Here is a 26,689-nt window from a genome sequence, read left to right on the forward strand (position 1 = left end):
GTTCCTGGCGAAGCGAACGGTGGCGACAGCTTGGTCGGGCGGCGTCTAGTTTGGTCGCCTCGCTTCCATGTCTGCCGCGGCGTTCACGGGAACAGGTCGTCGTCTCCGGCGCCGGCGGTCACGGGTTGGTGTTGGGCGCGTGTCTGGCGGCATCGCGGTGGCAAGCAGGCGCTCAACTCGTTCACAGGGGGTCCAGGGGCTGCGTGAGGGCGTGGGTCGGCGCGTGGCCAGTGCACGTCCACGGCGTGCACACGCACGACATGAGCGGCATCCTGGCGCGTTCTGGGCACGCTGTCTCCGGCGAGCTCACGGCGTCTACGGCGACAGGGCCATTGCTAGGCGAGGTAGAGAGGTGAGGTGGCGAGTGTGGGCACCAGGGCCAGGGTGGAGAAGAAGGGAGAAGAGAGGGGGCTCGACATGGCCGGCATGGTGTGGGCATGGCCATGGCTTGGTCTCCCTAGGGTTCTTCTTAGGTTTACTATGCTGCATTGAGTGAGAGAGGGAACCAGGGGACAATTTGGACTAGGGTTTAGGTGGAGTTGATGAGGTAGATCACTATTTGCAATAGTGTCAAATAGTGCCATAGTTGCAATTTGTGAATTTTGTCTAAATTTGAGTGAATTCGAATGGTTGACCAATTTGAATTGTGTGTGTTTGGTTGAGTTCTAAATGACCAGAGATGATGAGAGGTGGTGGTGGAATTGTTGAATTCAAAGTTTTGCAAAAATTGATAAGTGGGAGATTGTTGAACTTAATAAAAAGTTGCAACTTTGGATGAGCATAGCTCATGATCAAGAAATAATTTGGCATGGTGATCTTTACAAAAAGTGTTCACCTTGATGTTGACTTGGAAGTGGTGCAAAGAGTTAGCAAGGTTTGGTTTGAGAAAATTGAATTGTAATGGCTCAAAGTAGTGATCAGACTATAATTGGCAGATTTGACCATTATCATATGTGAGCAAGTTTTGTATTTGAAATTCATTTGAATTGTGATTCTTTGATTCAAAAAGTTGTAATAAGTGTTTAGTAACATTATTCAACTAATGGGGAAGACCAATTTGGTCTAGGGTCAAAATTTATAAAAATGCCATAGGGCATATGTGAGGGTTTTTAGGGTTTTGCATTTATTTGATTTCTTTCTCTTTTTGATTTTATTTGGTTTGTGATCTTCATATGATCACATTAGGGTTTTAGAGTATAGCACATACAAGTAATAACAATCATCATGGCATATCAATCAAATGCACAAATCCTATGCAGGGTACTATATGCAATTTAAAAAGTTTTTGTTGGTTTGAAATTTTGCTCTCTGGAATTCTCTAACTTTCTTTTTATTGAAATTTGGGATGTTACAAGCACTCACCAATCCCGGTGCAGCAACTCTGTTCAGCATATCTATATTGGAAAACGTACAGAATTTGTCATTTTGTGCCAAAGAGTTCGAATTAGATGTAGGTAATAAAACAGGGACAAAACAGCTCAATTTTTTTACAACACTGGTTACCTGGAGAGGCACATTTAACATCCACAGACCCAAACTGGATATCCTCTAAAAAATCACATTGTTCTTGCATAACATCTCCTCCTTTATTAGAATTTGAGCCAACTTGATCACATGAATGTAAGGCATTACCAAAAGGAGTTGGCTGTGTCCAAATGGACCTGTCAGTATGGTATGCAGCGACGAAGGATCGAGAGTCGGAGAACAATTGCTTCGTTGTTCAAGACACTGCCTACATGAGGAAGTAAAAATAGGTTAATCATCTGATGTCCTAGTGCCAACAGAGGAAACAGAGGAGTGCCACACCAGCGTAAGACCTCACATGTACCTGAGGAAGATGGGATGGTGAAGGAGGAGGTGAGAGCTTAAATAGGGGAAAGCTTCGCGAACTCACGTCGGCCGCCGTCAATTTCCGTTTCTCGCGGAGTTCACGGGGGAGAGGAAGCGAAGAGTGCATTTGGAGATTAATGGTGAAGAGGGAGTGGGAGGCGGTGGGGCGAGATCCGTTCGATGGAGAAGAGGAATAGTGGTCGTTTGGTCCGTCATACGGAGTACCCTCCGACCCATATTATTTGATGCTAATGTAGATGTATCTAGACATATTTTAGTTGTAGATACATCCATTTTAGCATCAAATAATATGGGTCAGAGGGAGTATTATTTTTTTCGAGCAGTTTTGATCTACCTGGTTCAGCCCGTAAGAATGAAGAGGAGAAGTGGACTTGTGAGGATTGGGCCAAAGCTACGAAAGACAAGGCCGTGTTTGGAAAATGCACGAAATAGTCGCGTGTGCATCAGTTGAAGAATACTGATCGGCTTGAGTGTCTGTTTGGTTGGATATATAAATGTAGAAGCCACACCTTTTTTTTCCTTCTTAGATTTATTTAAACACGAAATACGTGGATGATGTGTCAATGATGCATGTGTAACAAATGACCTTAGATATGATATCCGACGGCTAGGAATAATTAGGGTGATGTGGCTGCATGAGGTTTGAGCTTGTAAACATTAAATGCATTTTAGTAGGGATGAATTTTATAGATATTATAGATTTAGATTTGTCTTATATAAGTTAAATTTTATTTAATTCAATCTATTTCGTAGGAAAAAAAGTAGTAACGCTTACGATACTAAATTAGTACCGTTAGATTCATCTTGACATGTAGTTTTATAAAATATACAATTTAATGTTATATACGTTGTACTTTTGTGTGAAAAAGTTGGTCAAATTTAATAAAGTTTGACCCAAAACAAAGGTAAACCGGAGTGGGTATTAATTAAAAGAAGACAGTACCGAAACGTATAACACTTTTTTGGATACGTATCGACATGATCACTTGACCATTCCGTGCATGAGCCAAAAGAACAGGAAGCACAGCTGTGTACTTGCTGGAGTAATAAAGGAAATACTGTCATAAAAGACACAGCTATGTCTCAGCGAGGGCCAGACTCCTCTCTCCCATTCTCCCAAGACTCAATCCAGCCACCGCTTTATAAACCTCGACGACGGCTCCTCTACCCTTCCTCCCTCCTCTGCAACAAATCATCCATTATTGCGTATCTTCTGCCGTCGACCTCAAGTGCTGTGGAGAAGGAGTTAGATGGCTGGGCGCAAGGAACAGGGGAACAGGCGGTCGGGGCAGCAGGAGAGCAAAGCAAGCAGGGCGGCCATGGCGGGGAGGGACAACACGAAGAGGAAGGGCGATGGGAGGAGGAGGAGGGAGCAGGGGGTTGGGAAGGAGGGGGGCAAGAAGGTTGGGCAGCAATTCTGCAGGCTGTTCTTGGCCCCTGAATCTGGGGAGCGATTGGTGAGGGTTTTTGAATCTTTGTCTAATCTTTCAGTGATGAACTCGATATGTGTATGTTTAGCTCCAGTAGATTTTGGTTGTCTAAACATGAAAAAATCTGGTTTTGATCGTGTACTCATCCTCCCTGTATCTGAATCTCGGCCACAATTTGCACCACTCAGTAAGTCAGGATGGGGGGGAAAAACTATATGCCCTTTTCTTCGGAAGTTTTTGTATACCTAGCTAATGAAAGTGGACTGATCTAAGATGTAGAGAGAGATGGATTTTCGTAGTAGCAGTAGCTGGAGAGAGGAATGGAACACTGGCTTCCTTGAAACCAGATCTTAGACACTAGACGTGATAGTGCGACGAATATGTATTCCTGTCGTTGCGGGTCCTTGAACATTCTTGTTTGGTAGCTGGAGGGGATTACATTGTTAGTAGGCTAGTACTAGTTTTTCTTTACTGGCAACTGTTGGTAGTTCAAAGATATTCAGATCGTGTTAACTTCCTGGTCACCTTGTCTATATAGTGACAAGGTACTACAAAATTACTGAAGCAAATTATCTATGTATCATTTTGAACACATTAAATCCATTATCATAAGTGAGGAGCACAAGTTTATTCTTTCTAATTCAGAATAGATGTAGTACTACAATGTTTTACAAGTTTCTTTTACGTGCATGACTGCAATAGCTGTCTATAATCTTGGGTTTTGAACCCTTGAGCTTCATATCAAAAGAATTGATTTTTCTTGGACCAATTCATTCGACAATGTTAGGTAAGTGTAGATTTGATGAATTGTACTCAATTCTGAAGTTTTATTTATAGGATTCTGTTTGTGTGGGTTTAATCTATTCATGAACATGGCACTACAATATCCTAATTTTGGCATGCGGAGCTAATTAGCGTGGACACACCAGTTCAGAAACTAATAAAGAAGATTCAGCAGATTAAAAAATTAGTTTTGAATGAGCACTCAACATTTCAGCGCAAAAAGAAAAACAAACCTCCACTGTCTCTTGACAGGAGAACTGCATCTGTGGATGTATATTCTTGACATGGGTGGTTTTCTACGATTTTTTTCTTGCATTCTTTATTTCATCGATTATCTTTGATTAGGCTGGATGATTCAGATTTGATTTATTTTCTTATTTTTTGAAATTGAATTGGTATTGGTATTGTTCAAGTGCACTGTTTAATTGGAGCATGCAGAGATCGGATAAAGCTAACACAACAATGGTCATGCCTACACTATTATCTGATTTCATTTGGTTTGCCTTAGCTAGTTATCAGGGTTGAAATGGTTATTCTATTTGTTTGCTTTGACTGTTTCAGTTAACTGGTTTAAGTTAGATATGCTTACTACTTGTACAGGATCGTGCTTTATTAGTCCAATATATGATAGAATGCTCCAAAAGTGTTCTCGTTCATTCTCATAACATCCTCAGGTCGTTGGGTCATATTATCAAATCTAAGATGGTTTGTGTGATTTTGGTAGAGATGATTACAGACTTCATGTTAATTAATTTGTTTGAATATATAGATGATATTTATCCTTCTTAAACTTGTACATTAATATATTTGTGACATCGTCTGATGGGTAACCAATATAAAAGCGATTATGTGTGTTACATGTTCTGTCTTCTACATTTGAAAGTCAGGCAACCTTCATTAAATCATTGAATTGTTAAGGCACATCATAGTTGTTCAGCATAATGGGCACACATGGGCATAGTTATTGAACTTGGATATCTAGGGTTACTGGTTGAGAAAAAAGGAAGCATGGCAATGGGAATGCACTTGACATTTAACCAAGATGGTCTCAACAGAGGTTAAATAAGTGGTTTTACTGAAGTCGAGTATCAAGGTCGTGACAAGATATGAATTTTATCCTTTTTGGAACTCAATTAAATGTTGACATTAAGTAGATTGTAGAACTAATGATCCATCTTCCCAAATACAAAGTTCTATATATGGATATTGTTCGGTGTGCATTATTACATGGTTTGATGAATGGCAGAACCATTTACCAATATACTATTTGTGAAATACATTAATGTGTGTCGTTCAGGGGGGAAAGTGAAATTTAGATGTCGTAACAACTTCTTTTAGGTAATGCACATTATGTTGGGAGGTTCTGAATTCTGTGAAATTCAGAGTAAAAATATAAAAAATATTGGTTATTATTTCTTAGGGTTTTAGTTATTTGTTTTTTAAGTTGTTTGCTTCTATCAGTCATGTATACTCTCATATTATCAGTACATTTTGTTATTGTTGAGAATTTTCATAACATGAACTTTTTCCTGGTGTATTGTAGAGAATTCCACCAGCATTCTGTCAGTACCTTCAGAATATTCCAACTGGATTGATATCCCTGAAAGGTCAAAGTGGTAACACATGGCCTGCAAAGCTTTCTTCAGACACTGAAGGGTTATTCTTTGGACATGGGTGGAAGGAATTTGTTATGGATCATTCCATAGAGTCGGGACACATTTTAACGTTCTCTTATGATGGACACTCACGATTCTCGGTGGTGGTATTTGATGGACTATGTATTGAGAAGTCATCAGCTTTTGATGCTAAGCCTTCAAACAATCTGGTTTGTATAATAGAAACTGATGAAGAGGACAATGATATATCAGCTGCTTCAGTTGATTACAAATCATTAAGCCTTAACAGTACTGAAGGTAAAAGCCTTGTTAATTGAAAAACTGGTATTAATCCTTAATGATAATTAAGTTCTTATAAAAATGCAAATATAGTAATTCGTGATAGGTGATTAGGCGCAATTTTCTAAATTTGTTAGAGCAACAAGATGATAAGATTATTTAGAGTGCACATTTGACTAATAAATGCATAACCGTGCAGCAAGCGTCGTCACACATATTTGAACATTTGATATATAATAATATTGAGTAATAGTTGCATAAATTATTTGCCCCTTTCGTTTCATGGATATCGCCATGCATGGTCATAATTTATGAGGCTTCTTGTCAAATGGTAGTAAATGCTATAAAAAAATTGATCTCTCAGCAGTAGGTTAGATGTGGCTTCTATCATTGTCCTTATACTGGTTTTGACAATTATTGTTGTACATAGTACATGGTGAAGATCCTAAGGGTTGATATGATTACCCTTCAAGCTCACTTCTCATGTAACAGATTCTGATTCACCAAACCACGTGTTAGAAGAAAGTGTCACACTCAAAGATTCTTCAATGTTTTCACCGATGTTCAGAATTTCTAAGGAAGTGGATGAATCTGGCAAAAGTAAGTTATCCGCCCCTGCACTCATTTGTTATCAGCAAGTTTGCTACCACATATGTTTAGTAAGAGATGCATTTCTCGGTGAATGATTTAGTTAAGTAATTTAATTATATTGCACTTTCCAGCTGTTGTGAAAGTCCAACGAGGACCAGAAGCAATGTCGCAAAGGCTGCCAGTAAGTGAAGATCAGAAGAACTATGCTCTTCAAAAGGCAAAGAAATATAAATCGAAGTACCCTACAACTCTGGAAATAATGAAGGACACTAATGCCTACAAGACATTTTTCATGGTACTGTTCCTTTCCCCCCGTATTTTACTACTTATATCGAGCTTAGAACTGCTCCTTTTTTTCCTGTAAGAATGTTCATGATCTTTAGTACATGTATCGAACATTAATATTTCTCGCGGTTTCTTTTTTCTATTTTGGATCAGTGTTAGAGATTTTCTTGATGATTTTCCTTCAGAAAGTTATTAGCTAGTTCATTGTTCTACACATCCATTTGCATCATTAAACCTTGTTTTTGTCCATGGAATGGCCATTCATAATGAAATAACTCAAGTAATTAACTATATGCTTATTGTTGTTCAAGAGTTTAATGATCCAAGGTGCTAGTATGAATAGACTAGAGAATGAGGTTATGCGATTCATATGGGGGTATATTATTTCCCATCTCAGAATGTGGAAATGGTTAACCCCGCCAACGTAGTATGAGAAAAATTATGTTTCAGATTCTTTCATCTGACTGATGACTACTGATTCCGCATAGTAGTATGTTTACTTGATTCCTTATCTTTACTGTTACCAGTTTCCTGACTTATAGTCGCATAAAAAAATCATCCGCTCGTACATCCATATAGTGTAAAAAAACAACAAGTATCCCAGAATAGGCGCTTGAACATGCAAGGCAGAAGTACCATTGTACTGTATATGATAGTTTTCCTGAAGTACTTTCTTGTGTTGCAGATTATTCCAAGTGATTTTGTGAGGGATTATCTTCCCCACACCGACAAGAAGTTGACACTCTGGGATGAGCAAGGAAAGGCTTGGGAAGTTAGCTATGTCTATTGCAGTAAGCGTTCCTCTGGCGGTTTCAGTAAGGGCTGGGGCGCGTTTTCTCGAGGTAATCATCTGGAGAAGTTTGACGTGTGCGTCTTCGAGCTCTTCTCAGAGGACAACATAAAAGTACATGTCTACAGAGCTAACCCCGGACTAACTCCGTACATCCTACAGTCGAACAACTAGCTAGTAGCAGGGCTGCAGCTCCATATTTTGACCTGCGACTCTAGCTAGTAGTCAAATGGGAATGTTCGGATGGCGAAACATAATTTGAAATAAAGCTAGTGACTCCCTGATACACAAGGTTTTTGCGTCGATCGAATTGTTGGATGAACTGTCTGTACCCTGTTGTATCAGTGCTAGAATTAATATTGTTGCAGGCTGCTGCCGTTCTATTGCTGCAGTATATGTACAATGCATATCCGTAATCTGTCAGTTGTGTATTGGTTTCCATTGATAGGCTTATTGTTACGTGTTGCATGTACTATGCTATGCCCACAATAGATGTGCTATCCCACGTCCAGGCGATCGGGTAACAGCGCAAAGATCTGGTCAAAAACCAGACGCAATCATAGCTAACTTGATCCTAGGAAAATACTAGCTGAAAAAACTACAACCGGCACGCTAACTGAATTTTGACACTTATCTATACCTAATAATAAAGGAAAAAGTGTTTCCGTGGTTTGGTCCGTCATAATGCGCTTTCGTCGGTCCATCAATGCGTTTTCGTCCGTTATCCGATGCTGAAGTTTCCTAAAACCAACAAAGTCCGGATCAAACTGTACTCTTTTGTCGAGATCGAATTCCATCCAACTTCACCACGTTCGGGTCTAGGACGTGTGCCTTGCGAAAGTTTGTCTCCGTCCTGGTATAGCAGTTTCTTGTATATATGTTTTGGGAAACGTAACCGACCGAGCTAGGGACCTGAGCTCTAAACGCAATGAATAACGCCACCAAACCATCGTCTACGCACCGCGTTGGCGTCCTACATCGGCAAACCCGACATGGACTCCGGTTGTCAAGCTGAAGGCAGTAAAAACGACCCGATACCCTCGACAGAAACTCCAGATCGACTGCAAGTTCCGCTGCTGGATCCGTGTCAACCCGTGCTCGACCTTGACGTCGTCTCGCCGGAAATCGTCTTGCACGCTCTTGCCGATGAGTCTAGAACAATCTCGTCATCCTCAAACAGTCTCGCCGTCTCGTCATGTCCGGAGGTCGTGGCTGCCTCAAAGACAAGCAGTGAAGGAGATTCGATTACCTTCGTGCGAAGCTCGCCAGCACCGTCCTCGAACACTCTCGCCGTCTCGTCACGAACGGCGGTGGTGTACGCCTCAAAGACAAGCACACAGGAAAAAGGTATCGCTCCGCGTCGTCCCCCGCGAGCGACCGGGGCGAACCCTAGCCCCAACCGCGCTTCCACCCCTCCTCCTCCCCTCCTCCCCCGCCGCCGCCGGCGAGCGCCGCCGGGCAAAGCCCGCGCGGTGCCGGCGGCGGTGGGTTCTCTCACCGCGCGCGAGGGAGTCTGCGCGGGGCAGGCTCGGGCGGCGGCGGTGCTCCTCGGGGCTTCAAGTGCGCAGTCCGGCGGTGGTGGCAGGGCGTGACGGCGGTGGCCCCAGGCGGCGGTGGTGGCGGGCGCGGTGCGCGGCCATGGGCGGCAGCGGAGGGCGACGGCGGAGATGGCCTGCTGGCGGCGCGGCCCGGATTGGGGCCAGCTGGGCTCCGATCTGGGCACCGCGGGCCTTGTCCAGGGACAGGAGGTCTCGAGACGGCCAGCCGGCGGGACGGTCCCCTTGTTGCACTGCTGCTCGTGCTAGGTCTGGGCCAGGCGGGCCTAGATCCGGTGGCCCTGGCAACGCGGCGTCCGACCCCTCTCTCGTCCGGGAAGGTCGTTGGGATGCCTTGCTGCCATTCAAAGGCGCGATCTTGGATGCCGACAAAGTGACCGGCTCGATCGGCGGCGTGGCGGTGTCGGTAACGGCGCGGTGATGTCCCCGGGCGTTGCGGCGAGGGTGCTTCTTTGCGGCGGTGTGAGGCCTTGGCCATGGCTGTCTTACGGGAAGTGAGGTCGCGGGGACGCTGCGCATGGTACCTGGCTAACACATTGCGGTTAGGTTGGGGGCGACTTGGCTAGGTTTGGGATGGAGCTGCAGATATGGCTTAGGCGGCATGGGTGTAGCAGCGTGGCGGCACAGCTAATGGGACTTGTTCGAGACCTAGCAGGCGGCTGGGCATGATCTTGGCCTAATTGGTAGTGCTACTGCGTCCGGACGACGGTCACCTCGCGTGGCGGAGGGCGGATCCCCTTCCCTGTCTGTCGTTGGCCTGTTGGCTGTTGGCTATGTGTCGGCCTGCCCTGTCCAATCCGCCGGCCTTGCGGTGTTGTGGCTAGGCCATGGGCTCGAGTTCGTGGGATGCCGGGGCGGCGGCCCTGGAAGGCGGACTGCGCGGTTGGCTCTACGGCGGGCAACGTTGCGGTGGTGGTGGTCTCACTCTTCGGCCATGAGGATGGCGTGGAGCGGACGGCGGGAGATCCTGGTGTTGGCGGCACTTCGGCTGTGGCAGCTCCCAGATCGTGGTTTGGGAACCTTCCTAGGGGGCAGCGGGCGGCTGAGTTCTCGGGCGTGGTGTGAGGCTACTTCCGGGCGAAAGCTCAGCGCCGAGGCGCCAACGACGGCGATGCCCGCGGGTGTCGTAACCCTCTTGGGGGCGTCGTTGTGGGTACCCTCCCCGCGGTACGGCTCCGGGTGAAAACCCTAGACCTCACGGTCTCGACGACGGCGGCGTAATGCGTCGTTACCCTCTTGGGGGCGTCGTTGTGGAGCCCCGACTCGACTCGGTCTGTTCCAATGTCGTCGCTAGTTTTGGTTTTCCTTGTTCTTTTTTTGTTTATCCTTTGATCTGCTTTGTAAGAGGTTCTCCTCTCCACCATGTATCGGTTCGGCCGTTGTGGCTTTATTTATAAAGCGGGGCGAATGCCTATTTCGAGGAAAAAAGACAAGCACACAATGAGATTCGGTTGCACTCCTGTTTCCCGTCCCATCCTTCCGGCCTCCGGCCCGCTGCTGCACCCACCCAGCTGCGACAACCATGGATCTCCAGCGCATAGGCGTGAGGGCGCCCGAGTGCTCCTCTCGGTCCGGAGGTGAACGAGCAGGTTCTTGATCGCATCCTGCCGATGCTTGCGTGGCGGTGCGCGTCACTAGCGCTTGGGCTGGCCCCTAAGCAGCCCATCGATCTATTGCGCCACACGGAAGGGCGGCAGCGTGTACAGCCGACGCTCCTGGCGGGATACTTGATCGGCAAGGTGATCGGCTCGCTGGTGGACGATGTGATAACGATCAGTGCAGGCTTGCCGGGGCCAGCGCCAACCGTGACAGGCAGCTTTTCGGTGGACATCTCTAGAAGATGATATTGGATTTCTGAAATCCGTGGTGGTGATGAAGTAAAATTGGACCTGAGCTAGGGTTTCGGGTCAGAAAAGAGGACCAACTAGAATGTTGTGATGAAGTAAAATTACACAAAAACCTTGCATGTTTTATTCTTTACCTTTCATTATGATGCGATGATAACAATTTATCTCCCGATGCAACGCACGGGCACTGAAAAAACTACAACCGGCACGCTAACTGAATTTTGACACTTATCTATACCTAATAATAAAGAAAATAAGGTTTCTTGTTCGTCCGTCTTTTATTACCCCTGATTTTTGTACAATTTACAACACTGCCACCGCTTATGTAAAAAGAAAAAACGGTTCATCGGCTGGAACGACCACGTTCGATGGCCATCCCCCCGAAGACCCGAACAGATCGACCCGACCGCCACCCGATTGATCTCTCGCTCGCCACCGGCCCACCGGCGACCTCCATCTCCTCCGGTGGGTGGAACGACACCGTGGCAGCCCCAAAACTCTCAGCCCAACCTCCAGGCCCTCATCCATCAGTTCTTTCCCAACCTCGCCTGTAACGGAGGCTTCCAACAGGCGACCACGCCGCCCATCAACCGATTTACCATGGAGACCTCCAGCTGCTTGCCCGGCCCACTCTTTTCTACGTGTGGGCACCATACCGGAGTAGCGGTGGTGGCGTGTTCACGGCCGGCTATCGGTTGCCATGCGTCGGCACGCAGGAGCACGGAGCCTCACGAGCGTAGTGGCTGCCGCCGGTGGGGCGCACCGGGGCAGGCGTCACCCCCAACTACCAGCACCGTCCCTCTCTTTTATCTGGACCCTCCAACAGAGCCTCCTCTCTCAAATAATTACTAAAAATCAACCAAAAATGCTATTAAGTTGTTTCCAACTCCTATAGCTCATATTTTACTTACATTAACTAGCTGGGTTACCCGCGCACTTGCGCGGCTAGATTTCCTATATGTCTTAATCGATATCATTTATATTTTAGTTAGTTATGTGCCTGGGATGCTAAACCGTAGTGTCGTACTAATTTTTAGTTTTATCTTTTCACCAACTATGATACCTTTTTCTACTCCATTTATCATTGATCTATAATATCTCCGTTATCTTTAGTAGCTGAAGCATTTTGAATCAAAGGAACATGATCATATTTGACCATACGTGAATGCATGTTTTTGCTATGTTTAAGATGTATTTTCAAAGATCACCCGTATATTTAAGCCTACCTTTAAATGAGGAATATGATTGGTTGGCTTCTTAAGATTTGTAACCGTGCTTAGAATAGGGACCACCCCTACAGTTCATGCTCAGCAATTACTATAATATCATGCCTATATATATGCTTCAACTCACGACCATCTTAATGTATTTACTCATTTTATTTACCCATACTTTCACCGAGAAAAAAGGATCCACAATATATCTACTCATATATCATCATAACTTGTCATTTCGTATATATCCTACCCATTTTTTTTATTAACTGTTGTTACTTTGACTCGTTGCTACATCATCAGCTATGCTTCCTTGACATGGTATGTTAGCTTCCACATGTAAATTAATTGATTCTTATTCGAGTGCATAAGAATGGGCCTACGTAAATGTTCAGAACCAAGTGATCGCACACATGGACGATGCATTAGTGCATATCCGATCTACAAAATTAAACCACATGTATACATATTTTAAGAACTGAAGTACATATGCTTAGGGTTCGTTGAAGTGCGGTAGCAGATTCAGATTGGGCCTTCAACAACAGTAGAGATTGCCGCTTGCCGGATAGCCGCCTAAGTATGCGGCAGCGCGCCTGGTGGCATGCCGGCATGTACCGGCCTGATCAGCTAAAGCGATGCACGGGTTGGTGGATTAACCACGGCCTTGCATTTGCTTCAGGAAACGTGAAAGCCAACGAACATATAAGCCGGAGTGAATAACTTAATCTCCTTGTCCTTCTATTCAATCGTTTCTCTCAACTTTCTCGCTCTATATTACCTTTTTCTTCATTGTCATCGGAACCATCCATCTATTGTTGCTTAACCTGGAGCTTGCTATCATATGAAAGTTGTTAAGACATGTAGGGATGGGAACCGCTAATCGCACGCCAACAAATATTTACAGATATTACCCAAAAGCAACAACAGTGTCGTTATGCCTTCGATCTATTTGGTATTGGATTGCTGATGCCATGTCTTTGATGTGCCCGCTACCGGGCGTATTGTGAGGTCTATAACCGTTTAAAACCTTGAAAACATGCATCAGATATGTTCTGGTTCAAGCCAGCCTTGACACGGAAGTCGGGAGCTTCCGATCCGTTTCAGCTCCTCCGAGAGCTGGATGCTATCACTTTTACGATCTAGCTCTTTGGCACGTTTAGTAGAGTTTTCAAGGCTGAAATCACACCTGCCTGAAATCCTTTAGGGCCAAGTCCTTTGCCGCCGTGATCTTTCATACATACCGAAGGAGAAACTGGAACGTGCGCCGATGCAATCTGCACTCTCCTTTGCCAGCACCAAGGAAGCGGATCTGAGCAACACGACTTGGCAGTTGGCACACAGATAAGGTAGTGGCCCTGTCTACACTGCTTGATTGATTTTCCCTACTCATCTCGTTTTGTTGTTAGCTGACGCCCACAGCATGTTTGCGTTAATGCCTGAGCTGTGAGGAGTACGTTTGTTTGATTATGAAGAAACTGGGCTGAACGTTTCAGAAAGACACGAGGAGTTGCCCTCTTGGTATTAAATAACCGCAGCTGACATTAGTTTTTGAGACACTACTGAATGTAAGTTTGAGATGGAGAAACTGAACGTTTCAGAGACGAGGGGGATGCCGATGAGCCACGCCCTTTAGTCCTTTGCCTTGAACAGCAGGGTCCAACCCCTTTGAAAATATATGCAAGTTTTTAATATTTTGTATTAATCATTTAAAAAGCTTTTGTATTTATCACTATGTTAGGTCTGATGCTCTCATGGCCGCGATGCAAATAAATGACAGTCTATGATGCTGGAATTCAATGTCACGCGCTGAAAGCAGTGGCTCCGTTTCTCAGTTTTTTGTCTAATGAAATGTTGTGGCTTCCTCCTATAAAGGTATAACAGTAGTATGTTTTATTAGATATTAGGAAAAAAAATCTGTGAAAATCGTGCGCTCGTGGTTGACATTTTATTTGTTTAAACCAAGAGTTAATTTCAGACATACACACATACTCTTGGAGGTTGTTGTTCAAAATAAATGGAAAATGGAGGTGTTGTGTTATCCTGATTCATGGTGGTCTAGAATAAATTTTCTAGAACTCTCTCTTGTTACTTTGATATATAACATATCCACATCCTTCGAAAAAAGTAAAATAAACCCTGTTCACATTACACACTCCTCGTTATTTAATCGATATTTCAACTGATCAGGGAATACTTAGCTTGTCTGTATCGATATCCACTCTTTTTCTGCTAAATATTGTTCATAGTTTGATCAATATTGAACATTTCATGGTCTATGCAATAGGGTCTGTTGTTGCAGGACGGGGTTAAATTGGAGTACAAGTGGCTCTATCCTCTTACCTACGTATTAGAAGTTTCTATATGATATCAACATACTATAAGCTTATGAAAAAGTCGTATAATAAAGTGTATTCCGTAAACTAGCTGACATTCATAAACATTTATGTGTAGCAATAATCAAATCTGAAAAGTTAAATTCAACATAACGGTTCTTATGTAGTAGGTTATGTATGTCAACAGAAAAAATAGAAACAAATAATTTAACCCGTAGCATCGCACGGGTATATTTCCTAGTCTATACCTAATAATAAAGGAGCTAAGGTTTCTGCCAAAATTTTCGTCCAACTTTTTATTGGACGGATTTACCCTCCCACCAAAGTACATATTACATCAAATTGCCACAATGCCGGTTCGTTTTTTTGTTTTAATTTCTTTTTGGCTCCGCCTTAGAGCAGAGAACTGCTCCGCGCCCCGCTATGCGCCGCTCCCGCTGGCGCCAGCGCCCCTCATGCGCGCCTCCCGTCGCCGGCCAGGCCCCCGCCGACGTGCGGGCCTCAAGAGCGAGCACCCCCAATGAACAAATCAACCTCCACCGCCACCAAATCCAACGCCCCGCGACCAAGGCGACCTCCACCGCGGTCAGATCAAAGATTCCAGCAACCAGATCGAAGCTCCCAGCGATCAGATTAACCACCTGGTGGACAAGCTCCATAGCAAGACATGCTACGAGCGCCACCTCGAGAAATAAGATCAGACCAGGCCGCCTCCTTGAGAAGTCAGATCGAATTGAATCATGTGTGTTGTGCCTCGCGTGCGGCGATAAGGTCTGGGCTCCGGCACCGAGCTCGAAACATGGCCGACTGCCGGTGATGGTCGTGGCCGGGTTGCAGCACCACCAGCGAGGTCCTGTTTGGCCATTAGTACAGGCAGCGGCGAATGGCGGCCGAATCGAGCTGGCGCGAGGAGGACGGCGCTGGCGTAGAGAGGAGTGGAGGATGTAATCGGGAAGGATACCCATGCTGGCGATTTTGTGGAGGACAGAGCGTGGATGAAGGGACGGTTGCTCTGCTTTATTGCTTCGGTGCATTCGAGTTAAATTCCTAGGCAGACAGACATGGTTAATTTGAGGTACAATTAGTGACCCTCCTTCCCGATGGGCTCTGGCCGCTTCTTCAGAAATGGCATCTGGACTAGATCCCTTAACACCAATCCAAAGGTATGTGCTTTAGCATCATGAATCAATTCAGTCATCCATGTGACGGGTTGATGCGAGTACCATATGAGATGTGCAACCTTGGAGTTGCAGGAACGGCACGAATTGATACTGCACTCGTCCGTAACGCCTCCAAAGGTTTCAAATCCAAGGAATTCAAGATATTGATGCAATTTCTCTGAAAGATTTAATCGGGAGCAATTGGTCTTTTTTTTCGATAAGCAAAGTCTAGCCGTGGAAGACTGGAGCGGTCGAGGACAACAAGACGTCAGCCTTTTCTTTTGCTCGAGGTAGTGGAAATTGGATCGGTGGAAGATTTATCACTTCAAAAAAATAAGTTTTTTTTACTGCTCTCAATTATATGGCATACATTTTTATGCAAGGGCTGCAATCATGGCAAGCTGTGTCAAGAGCCTCTAATTTGAAAAAGCATTTGGTTAAGTTTTGCGGGTTAAGAAACACCGGAGCACTTTTAGATCAACGTTATATTTCTACTATCATACAAAAAATGCATACTGCTTCCAAGGATTCTCGCAAGTATCATGGAGCAAGTTTCTGTAGCATATTATATTTCTTTTTAACTATCTTTTGCTTTTCTATGGCAAAAAATATATATTTGTTTTTGGTGGCAACATAGAATAGTTTGCTAAAATGTTTGAGTATTTATTTTTTCCGATGCAATGCACGGACATTTTTGCTAATCTATACCTAATAATAAAGGAGCTAAGGTTTCTGCCAAAAAAAATCGTCAATGCTTTTTTTGGACCGTTTTGCCCTCCCACCAAAATACATAATACGTTAAATACCAACGTACTGGTTTGACGTACTATCACCGTACCTATTCACGCGATGCTTTCAGTAGTTACGGTTCCCATCACCAATTGCTCACAGGGGCCCAACACGACTGTTGGGGGTGGGCCGAACGATCGCTTAGCAACCCAGGGAGAGCGCAACAACCGTCCGTCTAGCCTTTAACATCTCTGCACTACTGGGCTTTTTTTATGGCCTGCGAACCATACCACATCTTAACTAGGCTCTTCCTATCGTTGCAACGAGTTTCACCGATTCATATAGTGCAAGTTGCCAGGATTCTGCAAGCCGCCTTGGGAATAAGAGAAGCAAAGCCTCCGTCGTTTGGTCGACGGGAGAGAGCGGGGCCTATATGGCCTAATTAAACGGGGGACCCTTTACATGCAAGGAATAGTGGAGCGCCTAAATTAATCGGGGATATGCAAAGAGAGCTCGGAGAAAAAAATTGAGTTAGACAGATAACACATTCCGTTAATCCGTTCTTAGCGACCGACCTGACGGAGACACACACACTTACCAAGAGCCTTGCCCAATGTCCATCTTCCACAACGGGCAGCTCAGGTGCGGCACCACTGCATCCACGTACTCCCTGCTGCTCTGATGTGTGTGTGCCCATGCACGAGGTCTCTTTCCAATTTGCTAGCTGATGTTGTTTGCAAAAAAAAATATTTTTGACGATTGCAATTCTCAGTTTTACCAAAGCTAGAAAATTAAATTTAAATTACATATTTGGAAAGACTAAATTGATTATTAAATCATTTATGTGCCAATATTTACTGCTATACTCCTAACATTAAAAAGTGGACTGCTTCTCCCCATTTGTTCGTCTCTTTTCTTTTATCTAGATTTTCAGTTAAAATTATAGCCGCTGTCACTCTTTAAGTGAAAAAATGCTTCACACCATCTTCATCGCACATTTGGGAAAGCAAAGGATCGACGCATGAGCAACTCATCTATAATATTTCGCGAGTTAAAAAAAGGGGATGCATTCCAATCATGTGAAAAAAGATTTTCTTTCATCTTTTTGTTTTTTCCAACAATTGAGGGCTTTACTTTAGTAACAAAAAGTGTAACTTTCCTGTTTTTTTTTTTTTTGACAAACAAAAATGTTGCAACTTTCGTTTTGTTCCCGAAAAGAAGACAACCCGTAAAGATACACAATGAGTAGGGACTAAACTGTAGAATATAAAGTTGTTTATTTTGATGTGAGGCCGTGGCAACGCACGGGTTTCGTGCTAGTACTTGAAAAACGACTAGATTAGCTGAACCCTCTGCCAAGCAGCTCCTGTCGTCCTGAGGACGCTTTCTTTTTTTTTTGCAGGGAAAAGAGAGTATTAACTTAGGAATACAGTCGTTGGCAGCAGCTTCAGTCACTCCTTGAGGGAAGCTCCTAAGCCAAAAGTTAGTTCTGCCTTGCACCTCACCCAGCTTGGCCAGTTCATGACTGACCACATTAGCATCCCTGCGAATCTTAGCTATTGTTGAACACTGGACATGTTTCTGGCCCAAGTGGCCCAAGCCCATATGTGTGCTGACATATAAAAGGAGGGAGCTGGAGGAGAGCTAACCCTAAGATAGTAGAAACCACGCCAGCCGCCAGGGACCAAGCAAGAGGAGGTGAGCTGCTCCATGACCAAGAGGAGTTGAGCAGCTGCTCCAACATGGTATCACAGCAAGGCGGCAGTGGGGCCTGAAGGGAAGCCGGTTCAGGCAGGGAGTGGGTCTGCGCGGCGGAGAGAAGACGAGGTGGTGCTACGTGCAAGGGGAAGGAGAAGGACAAGCTGGACTGTGGTTCTTGCTGCTGCGTGCAGCTGCTCGTCCAGGAGAGAAGCAGGGGTGGTGGTTTCTAAAGTTGTCTATGCCTTCAGGCAGGGACTAGGTCTATGCGGCGGAGAGAAGACGAGGTGGTGATGCGTGCAAGGGGAAGGAGAAGGAAAAGCTGGACTGTGGTTCTTGCTGCTGCGTGAAGCTGCTCGTCCAGAAGTGAAGCAGGGGTGGTGGTTTCTCAAGTTGTGTGTGCCTGCTGCTGGTGAAAGGAGGTTGCTGGTAAGCGTGCCCCGAAGCTGTTTGTTGTTTTTGCTGGGTGAAGGTGAGAGTGCAGATGGGTGAGTTCAAAGGCCTTGCGGAGGCTCTCGAGCAGCTCACGCTGTTTCTCTCAAAAGGGGGTGGCTCTGAGGCCATTGTTCCCCGACAAGAAGTGGTTCAGAAGATTGACATGTCACCCATAGACATCAAGCTAGAGGGGGTTACCAACTATCTGAGTTGTTCTCGGAGGGCAATGTTGGCTGTGGATCAGAAAGATCTTGATGGGTGCTTATTGGGGACTGTCAAAGAACCAGGAGACAAGACTAGTGCTGAGGGAAAGAAGTGGAGAACCGTCAACTCTCTGCTTATTGGGTGGCTGTTGAACTCGGTGGTGCCCTCCATTGGGCGTTCCGTGGATGGGTTGTCTACAGCTGCTGAAATATGGAAGACCTTGTCCATCCAGTACTCTGGTAAGGGCAATGTCATGCTCGTTGCTCAGATTGACGGGAAGATTCGCCATCTCCGCCAGGGGGACATGACAGTGATGGCATATGTGGCAGAGCTGCAAGCCTTATGGGCTGATCAGGATAACTGTGACACTCTCGAACTCTATGATGCAGCCTCCATCGAGTCAGTGCAAAAGTGGATAGCACGCAGGCGTGTGCTCAAGTTTTTGGAGGGGCTAAGTAAGTGCTTTGATGGCGGGAAGGCATCTCTGCTGCACCACACCTCCTTGCCCACTCTTGACGAGGCCATTGCAGCAATAGCTCAAGAGGAGGTGCGGCTCTCTCTGCAACCAGCAGATGAGAAAGTTGTGTCAGCTCCAATGTTTGCTGTGACCGAGCGTAGAGAGTGGAAAGAGACTAGGGACTGTTTCATTTGTGGGAGACTGGTCACCTGAAGTGGTACTACCCAACTCGTGGTAGAGGCAGCGGATATAACAGAGGGGGAAGTAGCAGGATGTCAGGAAGTAGAGGTGGATACTCAGGACGTCAAACTGCTAGAGGTAGAGGACACACCGGAAACTCCGGTGGTCAGAGTGCACACATGGCGACTGAAGTGGACAATGGGACGTCAAAGGATGCAGAAGCGGATGGTGCTGCCTATGGAAACTTTGCTAACTTGGTCTCCATGGATGAAGGTAATTCTGAAAAAGCATCCCTTGCTACTAATGAGAATGATACATAATGGATTCTAGACTTTGGCGCATCTAAGCATGTTGCGGGTAAATTTGGTGTGTTTGAGTCTTACATTAAGCATCCTCCTACTCACAAAGGCACCATTCAAACTGCTGATGGTACAAAACAACATGTTGTTGGAGAAGGCACAATAAAGTGCACTTCAAACATCTCTTTGTCATCTGTTCTACACGTCCCAGCGTTTCCTGTTAATTTTCTCTCTCTCTGAGTGCTCTCATTGATGACATAGACTGTAGTGTGACTCTTAACAAGTTTGGTGTCGTGATTCAGGAGCGAGAGACGAGGCAGATGGTTGGGACTGACACCAGGCGTAAGGGGCTCTAGTATATGGAAAAAAGGGGTGCAGCCAGAGTTGGTGTATGCTGCAACCATGGAGGACAAGGAAAAACAAGCTATGACCCATTGATGTCTACGCCCCCTCCTTTTCCTGTAGACAGTGTTGGGCCTCCAAGAGCAGAGGTTTGTAGAACAGCAGCAAGTTTTCCCTTAAATGGATCACCCAAGGTTTATCGAACTCAGGGAGGAAGAGGTCAAAGATATCCCTCTCATGCAACCCTGCAACCACAAAGCAAGAAGTCTCTTGTGTCCCCAACACACCTAATAGGTGCACTAGTTCGGCGAAGAGATAGTGAAATACAGGTGGTATAAATAAGCAGCAACGGCACCAGAAAAGTGCTTTGCCCAGGACAGTAAACAAGCAGTAGTAACGCAGCAGTAGTAACGCAGTAAAATAGTAAACAAGCAGCGATAGCAGTATTTAGGAACAAGGCCTAGGGATCATACTTTCACTAGTGGACACTCTCAACATTGATCACATAACAGAATAGATAAATGCATACTCTACACTCTTTTGTTGGATGATGAACACCATTGCGTAGGATTACACGAACCCTCAATGCCGGAGTTAACAAGCTCCACAATTCAATGTTCATACTTAAATAACCTTAGAGTGCATGAAAGATCAACACGACTAAACCAAGTACTAACATAGCATGCACACTGTCACCTTCACACTATGTAGGAGGAATAGATCACATCAATACCATCATAGCAATAGTTAACTTCATAATCTACAAGAGATCATAATCATAGCCTACGCCAAGTACTAACACGGATGCACACACTATCACCATTACACCGTGCAGGAGGAATAAAACTACTTTAATAACATCACTAGAGTAGCACATAGATGAATTGTGATACAAAACACATTGCAATCATAAAGAGATATAAATAAGCACTTCACTATGCCATTCATAACAGTGAATAAGTATTCTGTGAAATTTAGCCTAAGAGACCCACACGGTGCACACACTGTCACCTTTACACACGTGGGACAAGGAGTCTCCGGAGATCACATAAGTAAAATTCACTTGACTAGCATAATGACATCTAGATTACAAGCTCATCATATGAATCTCAATCATGTAAGGCAGCTCATGAGATTATTGTATTGAAGTACATAGGAGAGAGATGAACCACATAGCTACCGGTACAGCCCCGAGCCTCGATGGAGAACTACTCCCTCCTCATGGGAGACAGCAGCGTTGATGGAGATGGCGGTGGTGTCGATGGAGGAGCCTTCCGGGGGCACTTCCCCGTCCCGGCGGCGTGCCGGAACAGAGACTCCTGTCCCCCAGATCTTGGCTTCACGATGGCGGCGGCTCTGGATGGTTTCTCGTACCGTGGCTTTTTTCGTATCGAGGTTTTAGGTCCAGGGGCTTTATATAGGCGAAGAGGCGGCGTCAGAAGGTCGAAGGGGCACCGACACTATAGGGGGGCGCGGGCCCCCCCTTGGCCGCGCCGGCCTAGGGTTTGGTGGGCCTGTGCCCCCTCTCTGGCGGTTCTCGTGTGTTCTGGATGCTTCCGGGCAAAATAGGAACCTGGGCGTTGATTTCGTCCGATTCCGAGAATATTTCGTTACTAGGATTTCTGAAACCAAAAACAATGAAGACAAGCGGCACTTCGGCATCTTGTTAATAGGTTAGTTCCAGAAAATGCACGAATATGACATAAAGTGTGCACAAAACATGTAGATATCATTAATAATGTGGCATGGAACATAAGAAATTATCGATACGTCGGAGACGTATCAGCATCCCCAAGCTTAGTTTCTGCTCGTCCCGAGCAGGTAAACGATAACAAAGATAATTTCTGGAGTGACATGCCATCATAACCTTGATCATACTATTTGTAAGGCATATGTAGTGAATGCAGCGATCAAAACAATGTAAATGACATGAGTAAACAAATGAATCATATAGCAAAGACTTTTCATGAATAGTACTTCAAGACAAGCATCAATAAGTCTTGCATAAGAGTTAACTCATAAAGCAATAATTCAAAGTAAAGGCATTGAAGCAACACAAAGGAAGATGAAGTTTCAGCGGTTGCTTTCAACTTGTAACATGTATATCTCATGGATAGTTGTCAACATAGAGTAATATAACAAATGCAATATGCAAGTATGTAGGAATCAATGCACAGTTCACACAAGTGTTTGCTTCTTGAGATGGAGAGAGATAGGTGAACTGACTCAACATAAAAGTAAAAGAATGGTCCTTCAAAGAGGAAAGCATCGATTGCTATATTTGTGCTAGAGCTTTGATTTTGAAAACAAGAAACAATTTTGTCAACGGTAGTAATAAAGCATATGCATCATGTAAATTATATCTTACAAGTTGCAAGCCTCATGCATAGTATACTAATAGTGCCCGCACCTTGTCCTAATTAGCTTGGACTACCGGATCGTTGCAATACACATGTTTTAACCAAGTGTCACAATGGGGTACCTCCATGCCGCCTGTACAAAGGTCTAAGGAGAAAGCTCGCATTTTGGATTTCTCGCTTTTGATTATTCTCAACTTAGACATCCATACCGGGACAACATGGACAACAGATAATGGACTCCTCTTTAATGCATAAGCATGTGGCAACAATTATTATTCTCATATGAGATTGAGGATATATGTCCAAAACTGAAACTTCCACCATGAATCATGGCTTTAGTTAGCGGCCCAATGTTCTTCTCTAACAATATGTATGCTCCAACCATTAAGGTGGTAGATCTCTCTTACTTCAGACAAGACGGACATGCATAGCAACTCACATGATATTCAACAAAGAATAGTTGATGGCGTCCCCAGAAACATGGTTATCGCACAACAAGCAACTTAATAAGAGATAAAGTGCATAAGTACATATTCAATACCACAATAGTTTTTAAGCTATTTGTCCCATGAGCTATATATTGCAAAGGCGAATGATGGAATTTTAAAGGTAGCACTCAAGCAATTTACTTTGGAATGGCGGAGAAATACCATGTAGTAGGCAGGTATGGTGGACACAAATGGCATAGTGGTTGGCTCAAGTATTTGGATGCATGAGAAGTATTCCCTCTCGATACAAGGCTTAGGCTAGCAAGGTTATTTGAAACAAACACAAGGATGAACCGGTGCAACAAAACTCACATAAAAGACATATTGAAAACATTATAAGACTCTACACCGTCTTCCTTGTTGTTCAAACTCAATACTAGAAATTATCTAGACCTTAGAGAGACCAAATATGCAAACCAAATTTTAGCATGCACTATGTATTTCTTCATTAATGGGTGCAAAGTATATGATGCAAGAGCTTAAACATGAGCACAACAATTGCCAAGTATCACATTATCCAAGACATTTTACCAATTACTACATGTAGCATTTCCCGTTTCCAACCATATAACAATTAACGAAGCAGTTTCAACCTTCGCCATGAACATTAAAAGCTAAGAACACATGTGTTCATACGAACCAGCGGAGCGTGTCTCTCTCCCACACAAGCATTTATTCAAACAAAAATAGAAACAAATAGACGCTCCAAGTAAAGCACATAAGATGTGATGGAATAAAAATATAGTTTCAAGAGAAGGAACCTGATAATTTGTCGATGAAGAAGGGGATGCCTTGGGCATCCCCAAGCTTAGATGCTTGAGTCTTCTTGAAATATGCAGGGGTGAACCACCGGGGCATCCCCAAGCTTAGAGCTTTCACTCTTCTTGATCATAGTATATCATCCTCCTCTCTTGACCCTTGAAAACTTCCTCCACACCAAACTCAAAACAACTCATTAGAGAGTTAGTGCACAATCAAAATATACATGTTCAGAGGTGACATAATCATTCTTAACACTTCTGGATATTGCACAAAGCTACTGAAAGTCATTGGAATCAAAAAAATCCATCGAGCATATCAAAACAGGCAATGCGAAATAAAAGGCAGAATCTGTCAAAACAGAACAGTTCGTAAAGACGAATTTTATTGAGGCAACAGACTTGCTCAAATGAAAATGCTCAAATTGAATGAAAGTTGCGTACATATCTGAGGATCACTCACGTAAATTGGCATAATTTTCTGAGTTACCTACAGAGAATTTTGCCCAGATTCGTGACAGCAAAGAAATCTGTTTCTGCGCAGTAATCCAAATCTAGTATGAACCTTGCTATCAAAGACTTTACTTGACACAACAAAACACAAAACTAAGATAAGGAGAGGTTGCTACAGTATTAAACAACTTCCAAGACACAAATATAAAACAAAGTACTGTAGCAAAATAACACATGGGTTATCTCCCAAGAAGTTCTTTCTTTATAGCCATTAAGATGGGCTCAGCAGTTTTAATGATGCACTTGCAAGAAATAGTATTTGAAGCAAAAGAGAGCATCAAGAGGCAAATTCAAAACACATTTAAGCCTAACATGCTTCCTATGAAAAGGAATCTTGTAAATAAACAAGTTCATGAATAGCAAAGTGACAAGCATAGGAAGATAAAACAAGTGTAGCTTCAAAAATTTCAGCACATAGAGAGGTGTTTTAGTAACATGAAAATTTCTACAACCATATTTTCCTCTCTCATAATAACTTTCATTAGCAACATGAGAAAACTCAACAATATAACTATCAAGTGAAACATTCTTATCATGAGTCTCATGCATAAAATTATTACTCTCCACATAAGCATAATCAATTTTATTAGTAATAGTGGGAGCAAATTCAACAAAGTAGCTATCATCAAATATAGGAGGCATATTGTAATCATAATCAAATTTACTCTCCATAGTAGGTGGCAACAAAAGACTACTATCATTATAATCATCATAAATAGGAGGCAAAGTATCATCAAAGAAAATTTCCTCCTCAATGCTTGCGGGACTAAAAAGATCATGCTCATCAAAACCAGCTTCCCCAAGCTTAGAATTTTCCATAGCATTAGCAACAATAGTGTTCAAAGCATTCATATTAATGACATTCCCATTAGCATGCATATAAAGTTCCATGGGTTTTTTAATTCTCTCTTCAAACACATCATGTCCTAATTCAAGATAAAGTTCATAAAGATCTCTCATATTTTTGTTGTTTTCCATTATGCCTAACTAGTGTAAACAAGAAACAAAAAGATGCAATTGCAGGATCTAAAGGAAATAGCTTCGAGCACAAACACAATGGCACCAGAAAAGTACTGTTACCTGGAACCGAAGTATGAATGCCTTTTACCTTTCCTCCCCGGGAACGGCGCCAGAAAATAGCTTGATGTCTACGCCCCCTCCTTTTCCTGTAGACAGTGTTGGGCCTCCAAGAGCAGAGGTTTGTAGAACAGCAGCAAGTTTTCCCTTAAGTGGATCACCCAAGGTTTATCGAACTCAGGGAGGAAGAGGTCAAAGATATCCCTCTCATGCAACCCTGCAACCACAAAGCAAGAAGTCTCTTGTGTCCCCAACACACCTAATAGGTGCACTAGTTCGGCGAAGAGATAGTGAAATACAGGTGGTATAAATAAGCAGTAACGGCACCAGAAAAGTGCTTTGCCCAGGACAGTAAACAAGCAGTAGTAACGCAGCAGTAGTAACGCAGTAAAACAGTAAACAAGCAGCGATAGCAGTATTTAGGAACAAGGCCTAGGGATCATACTTTCACTAGTGGACACTCTCAACATTGATCACATAACAGAATAGATAAATGCATACTCTACACTCTTTTGTTGGATGATGAACACCATTGCGTAGGATTACACGAACCCTCAATGCCGGAGTTAACAAGCTCCACAATTCAATGTTCATACTTAAATAACCTTAGAGTGCATGAAAGATCAACACGACTAAACCAAGTACTAACATAGCATGCACACTGTCACCTTCACACTATGTAGGAGGAATAGATCACATCAATACCATCATAGCAATAGTTAACTTCATAATCTACAAGAGATCATAATCATAGCCTACGCCAAGTACTAACACAGATGCACACACTGTCACCATTACACCGTGCAGGAGGAATAAAACTACTTTAATAACATCACTAGAGTAGCACATAGATGAATTGTGATACAAAACACATTGCAATCATAAAGAGATATAAATAAGCACTTCACTATGCCATTCATAACAGTGAATAAGTATTCTGTGAAATTTAGCCTAAGAGACCCACACGGTGCACACACTGTCACCTTTACACACGTGGGACAAGGAGTCTCCGGAGATCACATAAGTAAAATTCACTTGACTAGCATAATGACATCTAGATTACAAGCTCATCATATGAATCTCAATCATGTAAGGCAGCTCATGAGATTATTGTATTGAAGTACATAGGAGAGAGATGAACCACATAGCTACCGGTACAGCCCTGAGCCTCGATGGAGAACTACTCCCTCCTCATGGGAGACAGCAGCGTTGATGGAGATGGCGGTGGTGTCGATGGAGGAGCCTTCCGGGGGCACTTCCCCGTCCCGGCGGCGTGCCGGAACAGAGACTCCTGTCCCCCAGATCTTGGCTTCGCGATGGCGGCGGCTCTGGATGGTTTCTCGTACCGTGGCTTTTTTCATATCGAGGTTTTAGGTCCAGGGGCTTTATATAGGCGAAGAGGCGGTGTCAGAAG

General features: G+C 44.1%; 1 protein-coding gene and 1 pseudogene across 1 annotated transcript; both read left to right on the plus strand.

The window, feature by feature from the left end:
- The first annotated feature begins 2,962 nt into the window (after positions 1-2,962).
- Positions 2,963-8,070, plus strand: LOC139829699 (B3 domain-containing protein Os11g0197600-like). The gene is made up of 5 exons (XM_051324751.2): positions 2,963-3,308; positions 5,608-5,977; positions 6,452-6,559; positions 6,682-6,845; positions 7,521-8,070. The coding sequence occupies exons 1-5, from the start codon at positions 3,102-3,104 to the stop codon at positions 7,797-7,799; spliced, it is 1,128 nt and encodes a 375-aa protein (XP_051180711.1). The 5' UTR covers positions 2,963-3,101; the 3' UTR covers positions 7,800-8,070.
- A 10,402-nt stretch (positions 8,071-18,472) lies between these two features.
- Positions 18,473-20,071, plus strand: LOC139839161 (uncharacterized; annotated as a pseudogene).
- Positions 20,072-26,689: the final 6,618 nt, after the last annotated feature.

Source organism: Lolium perenne, chromosome 4 (genome assembly GCF_019359855.2).
Source record: "Lolium perenne isolate Kyuss_39 chromosome 4, Kyuss_2.0, whole genome shotgun sequence".
NCBI classification, from domain to species: Eukaryota; Viridiplantae; Streptophyta; class Magnoliopsida; order Poales; family Poaceae; genus Lolium; species Lolium perenne.